This window comes from Jaculus jaculus, chromosome 6 (assembly GCF_020740685.1).
Source record: "Jaculus jaculus isolate mJacJac1 chromosome 6, mJacJac1.mat.Y.cur, whole genome shotgun sequence".
Lineage (NCBI taxonomy): Eukaryota > Metazoa > Chordata > Mammalia > Rodentia > Dipodidae > Jaculus > Jaculus jaculus.
In genome coordinates, this window is record NC_059107.1 from 42,778,004 (window position 1) to 42,786,440 (window position 8,437).

Here is an 8,437-nt window from a genome sequence, read left to right on the forward strand (position 1 = left end):
TTTCTCTTTATGTGAGAAAGAGAGCAAATTGGCACATCATGACCTCCAGCAACTGTAATCAAACTCCAGACACACACACCACCTTGTATGCAAGTACAACCTTGCACACTTGCATCATCTTGTGCATCTGGCTTACATGGGACCTGGTGAGTCAGACATAGGTCCGTAGGCTTCACAGGCAAGCACATTAACCACTAAGCCATCTCTCCAGCCCTACGTTATCATCTTCGTAGTGCCCCCTATGAGATTTTCCCAAAGGTCATCAGTGATCATTACCTGCTTCCTGTTATGGTTTCAGAAACAACAACACTGCCTGGGTATGTTGGTGCTTTCTAGTAATCTCAATATTGGGAGGATGAGCCAGGAGAATCTTGAGTTCAAGGACAACCTAAGCTACATAATCTGTGCTATGGAGCTAAAGCCTGTCTCAAAAAACATAATTTTGCCTCATCATTCATAAGCACACACACTATTATCTGCCTCTGCATAGACTTCCAATTACATGTACATACATTTCTATCTGTACTAAGTTCACAATTTAACTTTCTATTCCTTAACACTTACGGTTTTTCTACTTTATCTTCCTTTTTTTTTTTTTTTTTTTGGTTTTTTGAGGTAGGGTCTCACTCTAGTCCAGGCTGACCTGGAATTAGCTCTGTAGTCTCAGGGTGGCCTTGAACTCAAGGCGATCCTACTTCTGCCTCCTGAGTGCTGGGATTAAAGGCGTGCGCCACCATGCCCAGCGGTTTTTCTACTTTAATACAGCAGAACCTCCTTCACAACATGAGAGGGTACCTATAACCCTCAGACAGATAAGAATGAGAGAATAATAGAACAGAAGAACATAGGGTAGAATACACCATAATAGAAGATGGGATGGAAAGTACCGGGGCCTGTGGAGGTGTACTAAAATGTCACAACAGTAATGTCATTTTCAGAAGAAGCTATTTGAGTTCATGTCTGAGGGGAAGGATTTAGGAAGCAAAGCTCAGGGAAGAGCCTTTGTAGAAATGCACAGAGCCTGAGGGTAGGACTGTAGGGCCTGCTGGAAGAAGACGAAGTAACTGGTGTGTGCACGCAGACGTAGGCCTGATTCCTTGAGATCACAGAGGTCTACCAGAAAGTTTCAGGTTTATACTAAGTACAAGGAGACCCTGGTGGATAATGGTGGCAATTAGTTTATGTTTTTATGGAACACATTTCTGTGCATATTGTTCCTGACACACAAGGAAGAAAATAGTGGAGGCCTTTATCATTTTTTTAACCAACAGTTCACTGTTTTATCCAATCTTTATCTGAAAACATCTCATGATGCTATGTGAGAGTAGAATTGAACACACTGAACAACACACATTTTCAGGTATCCAACTGGATTAAAATCAGTATTTTACAAATTAGAAAACATGATATATACAAAGAATTCTGTCTTCTGGTTCAAAGTTTGCTGAGCCTGGTATAAATACAACTTCCCTAGGTATGGAATTAAATAGTAATTTAGTTCGCCCTGTAAAAGAATTTTGTAAATGTAATAAATTAAGGTGATTTTTGGAGAGGGAGATCATCTGAATGAACCTTACTTGATCATAGCAACCATTAAAATCTGGTCCGAGGAAAGGAACTTAGAAAATGCTTGTCATGAAAAGAACTTGATATTGGAGCTTCTGATGCTGGCTTTGGAGATATAGGAAGGCATATTTCAAACATGTCCAACTCCTTCTGGATATTTTACTTTGAAAGACCATGAGGAAAGGTACCACCCATGCTATTCTTAAACTTGTAGAACATAAAACTAAGACTAATGACATAATAACTTAATGGTCATTTGTTACCCAATATTATAAAATTAATAGAAATATCAACGTATTAAAGCACTTGATTACCTACGTGAGGTGTAAAAGTTAAGACCCTGCTGCTGTCGACAGAGAACATGATGATACCTGACTGGAATCCCGAAGACAGCCAGTTCCCAGACAGTTAGCCCTTCAAGGGTTCCAAAGCACTACATGAGCTACTGAGGAGAAGTGGCCAATGGTGTGGGCAAGCAGGGATCTAAGCTATTCGGAAGGAACCAGCCTGACAAGAAGCAAACACCAGTGCAGGGGTGGCACACAGCCTTGGTGGGTAACCTACGGCTTTCTAATTGGCTAAAAGATCCACTCAGTGGAAAAGGAACCCATATTTGGAACTGGGAACCAGGTCAGAATCCTATAGAAACAAAGATTATGCTCTCCATTGTCAAGCTCCAACTAGTCTTTGGCTAAAAGAGGAGCTACATCCATCAAAATTTCCCTAAGTTAATAACACTTATCCAATTTAACATCCACTCTCTGTTGGAGAATCTGCTTTTCTTTATCAAGAGGTAGTGAGACTCAGGGACATAAACCACTTCTGGCATCTCCACTATGGCTCAGGTGAAACCACAGAGGAAGTGGAGAGCCATGAGTAAGAGCGCTGCTTCCATGGGGAGCCTGGCAAGCAGTGCCAGGCTGAAGGGGACAGGAGCTGAGGACACTCAACACACACCAAAGCATAAACCCAAAGACTCCTCAGAGCTCATCACTGAAGTAGACTTAAAACACACCCACCAAGGCTTAGGGAATTTTGCCAAAGAGGGGGTGGAAAGATTGTTAAAGCTACACGTTGGGAAGTCGTGCCCAAAGACATTGGCCTTCCCTCCCCCAATAACTGACTTCTGCTCCCACAATGCATAACCCACAACCCCATGGGAAATACCAGCAACCCCACTGAGGGAAAAAAAATGTACTGAAGTCCTCTGTATTAGTTTTCTATTTCTACTGTAACAATTTACCATAAACCTTGGTTGGAACATGAAAACAATCATCATAAATTATTTAATGTAATATCTTAAAAATGAATGGACAAAATTTTCTAATAAAGAAAAATGAAAGTGGAAATCACATTGATTAAAACTAATATACTTGGGCTGGAGAAATGGCTTAGCAGTTAAGCGCTTGCCTGTGAAGCCTAAGGACCCCGGTTCCAGGCTCGATTCCCCAGGACCCACGTTAGCCAGATGCACAAGGGGGTGCATGTATCTGGAATTCGTCTGCAGTGGCTGGAGGCCCTGGTGCACCCATTCCCTCTCTCTCTCTTTCTGCCTCTTTCTCTGTCTGTTACTCTCAAATCAATAAATAAAAATAAACCAAAAAAATATATATACTTTGGCCGGGCATGGTGACACATGCCTTTAATCCCAGCACTCAGGAGGCAGAGGTAGGAGAACTGCCATGAGTTCGAGGCCAGCCTGAGACTACATAGTGAGTTCTGGGCCAGAGTGAGACCCTACCTCAAAAAAAAGGGGGGCTGGAGAGATGGCTTAGCAGTTAAGCGCTTGCCTGTGAAGCCTAAGGACCCCGGTTTGAGGCTCAATTCCCCAGGACCCACATGAGCCAGATGCACAAGGGGGAGGACACGTCTGGAGTTCGTTTGCAGTGGCTGGAGGCCCTGGCGTGCCCATTCTCTGCCTCTCTCTCTCTCTCTCTCTCTCTCTCTCTCTCCCTCTCCCTCTCTCCCTGTTGCTCTCAAACAAATAAATAAAAATACCATATACACACACACACACACACACACACACACATGTGCTTTCAATATTTCTGGCTTAGTGCTAAAACTTCACAGTCAGTTAAATAAATTGTTTTGCATTTAATATATTTTGAGTTTACTTATATATATATAGTTGATTGATTATATTTTTTGAGGTTAGGCTGGCCTCAAACTTGCTATATAGCCCAAGAGGGCCTTGAACTCATGATTTTCTTCCCTTTACTTCTCCAGAGCTAGTATTATAGCTGTGTGTCACCACTCTCTATTTTGATATTTTTTTTTCTATTTCTTGTACTTTGCATCTAATGTTTAAAATTTACTTCCTAGATATTCTTTAATAATTTCCAAATCTGAAGTCAGGGTAGAATCTTTGATTTTTGTTATTGCTGTTGCTTTTCATTCATACTCTAATATTCACTTTGGTTTTGGATGGTTGTACTATCTTCCAGACTAGTTTTCACTGTGAGAACATATTAGTAAGATTACCTTAGAAAACAATTCCAAGGTTTCTGAGTCCTGAAGCTCTGTAGACCATACATTTTTAGAGTAAAAGTTTCTTGGCAGTGTTCAAACCCATATCATCCAGATGGAACCGTATTTGCTTTGTTGCTTCTTATCCATAATACAAGTTTCTAGAGGCATCTTTCAGTCTCCAACAGTTGTGGAAGGATAGTTTCCAGTTTCTGTTTGTTTAACATTAACTTTTGAGATTAAAGTGCCACTGATCACAAGCTCCAGGAGGCCCCACAGAGTGGTTTCTGAGATGCTCTTTGCTCCTCTGACACATGTGTAGCCCAGAAACTACAGCTCAGGAGTTTGATGTACTATTCATTGACTTTTGGATAAGAGTGGCCTTGGAGCTGGAAGATAATAAATATGAAATTGGTCCAAAAGATATTGTATACTTATGGTTTCTTTTTATTATTATTTCATCACCTTCCTACCCTCTCTTTCTCCAAATATGCCTTCTTTCCTTCCTTCCTGTAAGTTTTCCTCCTCCCTCCTCCTATGTTTGTATTTTATGTATTTATTTGCAAGAGGAGAGAGAGAAAGAGAATGAATATGAATGGGTGTGGCAGGGCATCTTGCCACTGCAAAGGAACTCAGACGCGTGAGTCACTTTGTGCATCCGGTTTTATGTGAGTGCTGGGCAATCAAAATGCAGCAGTCATCCTTTGCAAGCAAGTGCCTTCAACTGCTAAGCCTTCTATCCTGCCCTTGTGTTTATATTTTTGTTAATTTTCTAGCAAGTTTTATTATCCTAGGATTGTCAATCTGAGATAGCTCTCCTATAATTTCTGTAAAACCCACCCATTTTAAATGTTTTTGTTTTACACTAAGGCCTTGTTTTGTTTTGTTTTGTTTTGTTTTGTTTTGTTTTGTTTTGTTTTGTTTTTCAAGGTAGGGTCCCACTGTAGCCCATGCTGACCTGGAATTCACTATGCAGTCTCAGGGTGACCTAGAACTCACAGCGATGCTCCTTCCTCTGCCTCCTGAGTGCTGAGATTAAAGGCATGCACCACCACACGGGGCAAAAGCCTGCCTTTAGAGCATCTACTAGTCTGTGCTTCAAGAGCTCTAAATTGATCCTAAAGCTTCTACATTGCCCTCTGCATCTTTTCCAGAAACTACTTACACTTTATAAGAGAGTATTTTTGGTTGTTCAGATCAGATACTTTCACAATTCCTCCCCAAGCAACTTGCTTCCTCATTTTCTGATTGTTTTGCATAGGCCCAGCCCAGCTGCTCAGATTTTATAAACCAGCCTTTGCAGTGAGAACTGGACTGCATCAGCCAGGCAGGGCAGCATGATGGTGTCACAGACCCACATCGTCGTGTCTCTGTTACTCTGGGTGTCTGGTGAGGCTTTAGAAGTATTATCTTTGTGCCTATAAAACTTCCAATATTTACCAGGCTTCCTTTATGAATTTAATAATACACTGACATAATGCTGTTAAAAGGACATTTAAGTAATAATTTTCAGTGCTTCTGTTACAAAATCTCTGTGTGGGTATGAATACATGATGATTGTCTATTTCTGTTGTAGGTGGTCGTGGGGACATTGTGATGACTCAGTCTCCAGGGTCCCTGACTGTGTCATCAGGAGAGAGGACCAGCTTGAGTTGCAAGTCCAGCCAGAGTCTATTATCTGGCTCCTATAACTACTTGGCCTGGTATCAGCAGAAACCAAGACAGGCTCCTAAGCTGCTGATCTACGGGGCATCCACACGAGCATCTGGAGTCCCTGATCGGTTCAGTGGCAGTGGGTCTGGGACAGACTTCACTCTCACCATCAGCAATGTCCAGGCGGAAGATGCGGCAGACTATTACTGTCAGCAGTCTTATAGTGCTCCTCCCACAGTGCTTCGGCCTCGAACACAAACTTCCTCGAAGAGTATCACCAGCTGCTTAGACGCCACATGACCCTGAACACTTCCTCCATCTGCCTGAGAGCCAGTGGGCAAGACTCATCAATGAGAAAGCCTGAAGAGTTCACCAGAAAATGATGTGTCCCCTAGATCCTTGGTCTTTAGATTAAAAAAAAAAAATCTGGCCGGGCATGGTGGCGCACGCCTTTAATCCCAGCACTCAGGAGGCAGAGGTAGGAGGATTGCCATAAGTTTGAGGCCACCCTGAGACTCCATAGTGAATTCCAGGTCAGCCTGGGCTAGAGTGAGACCCTACCTCAAAAAAAAAAAAAAAAAATCTGAAGATCTCTGTAAGTTTTCTATGTCTTCTGTAACACTGTACTCCGAATTCGTGGAGTGAACATCACTGATAGTCCTGGAGGTCAGATGTCCACCACAGACTCAATGGGCTGAAATAAAAATGTTGGCAGCCTGCATTCTCACTTGGAGGCACTAGGAGTGAGTAGTCTCTTGCTTGTTACAACTCATAGAGGTCTTCCTCACTTGCTAGCTGGTGGCCCTTTTCTTCCATCTTCTCTTTTAAAAAGTCTTTTTGATATAGTAGTTGTAAACAGTGGTGATTTTCATAAAGGCAATTTCTTTCCAGTGTATCATATGTTTTGGCCATATCTCATTCCTCCTCGGTCTTCTCCTTCTCTCCATTCAATGTTCCCCTCTCCTACTAGTCTCCTTTCTTCCCTTAGGCTCCATTCCTTTTAATTTCCTCTTTCTCTGTGTTTCATGTATCTATAAAAGTCTATAATTTTCAAATGAGAGGAAACATGGGATATTTGTCTTTCTAAGCAATCTCAGCATTCTGTCTCTCCTTCCTGGGCCACATCACCATTTGGGTTCTCCCTATCTGCTTTCCAAATTTAACTATGAGAAACCTCACTCTACCCCAATGATGTATATACTTTTGTGTTAGTAGACTCTACCCTACAGTCTTTGAATTTCATATTCATTAATAGAAATTGATGTTGCAGATGGCAAAACTTTGTGCCTGTTAGAACCAGAATGATTTGATCTTTGGATTCTGACTACCCTATCATTGTAACTCTCTGTTTCCAGAGTGACCCAACCACCCCTCCCAATTATCACATTGCTGGAATGACGCAGACCACCCATCCCCATTAACACTTCCTTAAAGTGGCCCAAGCCCTAAGGAAAGGCGGACCATCCAGCAACCAAAGAAGTCCAATGTCCCCACTGCCCCATAACTATCCCCTCGTCTGTAAGGGAGGTTATTTTTTGATCTGCATAGTCAGAGCCCATCTCAGGCATTCCACAGTAAAGCTGACTATGGGAGATTCACATCACCTGGTGCTGACGCCAGGAGACACATCTCCAAGTGGCCTTAAGCCAACAAGGTGGTGTCTTTTGGGGAGGAGAGAGACACTTGAATAAATTTCCAGGAAGTATTGTGGATAATCTTTGTCTTGAAGACAAAGTTAGTCTCAGACTCTATCTAAAACTCTAAAATGGGGAATAATCACCCCATTCCAAAAGGTAGTCCATTGGCCTGACTCATAAATATCTTAAAAATTGAGCATAAAGTCAGATGTCAATCCCAACCCCTCCCAAATTTCTTCTCCTTTGTCTTCACATCCTCCTCTTCAGCCACAGCAGCTACCAATGCAGAGGCCACAGCTGTTCCTGACCCTTCCCCACTCCCCTCTGCCTCAGGTCTTCCAGACTTCTCTCAGCCCCACTCTCACTCATGTCTCAATGAGAACCTTTTCTCCTAACACATGCTGCCACATGGTAAATTAGTGAGTCTGTTCTCTCCTGTGTGGGCCTTCATTTACCAGTCATAAACAGTGACCACATAAATTGTTCATTGTGATACCAGATAAAGTTATTATGACCTGCCCAAAGGCATACAGGCCACTCCCACATGTTAAAGTCTTCTCAAGGAAAAAAAAAAAAAACAATTAAATTCAAACTTCTAGCAGCTACAGCTCTATTTTGATGCTATTTGATGCTTTAAAGAAAATAATCAGGATAACAATTTGATTTTAAATATATCTTGTCTATATTGCTGATATGGGAACATTGGCTCACAAGTGACTAGTCATACAAATTTTGAACTGTCAAAGCAACTTAAGTCCTCATCAATTTGAAGTATAACTAAAAGGAAAAGGTCACCTCTTTCTAATCATGTTTCATGTTCTTTGTCATGTCTAATACTGACCAACCATGTCATGCCATGTGTCCTATGTTTCCTGTAGTCTGTCTTTTTTCTTTTAAATAGACTTCTTTTTTTTTTTTTTTTTTTTTTTTTTTTTTAATTTTTATTAACATTTTCCATGATTATAAAATATATCCCATGGTAATTCCCTCCCTCCCCACCCCCACACTTTCCCGTTTGAAATTCCATTCTCAATCATATTACCTCCCCATTACAATCATTGTAATTACATATATACATTATCAACCTATTAAGTATCCTCCTCCCTTCCTTT

The 8,437-nt window shown here is 41.5% G+C and overlaps 1 gene segment (V, D, J or C); it reads left to right on the plus strand.

Annotated features, from left to right (window-relative positions):
• Positions 1-5,365: 5,365 nt before the first annotated feature.
• Positions 5,366-6,135, plus strand: LOC101611588. The segment is given in 2 exon segments: positions 5,366-5,424; positions 5,612-6,135. Coding segments are annotated over 2 exon segments (429 nt in total).
• Positions 6,136-8,437: the final 2,302 nt, after the last annotated feature.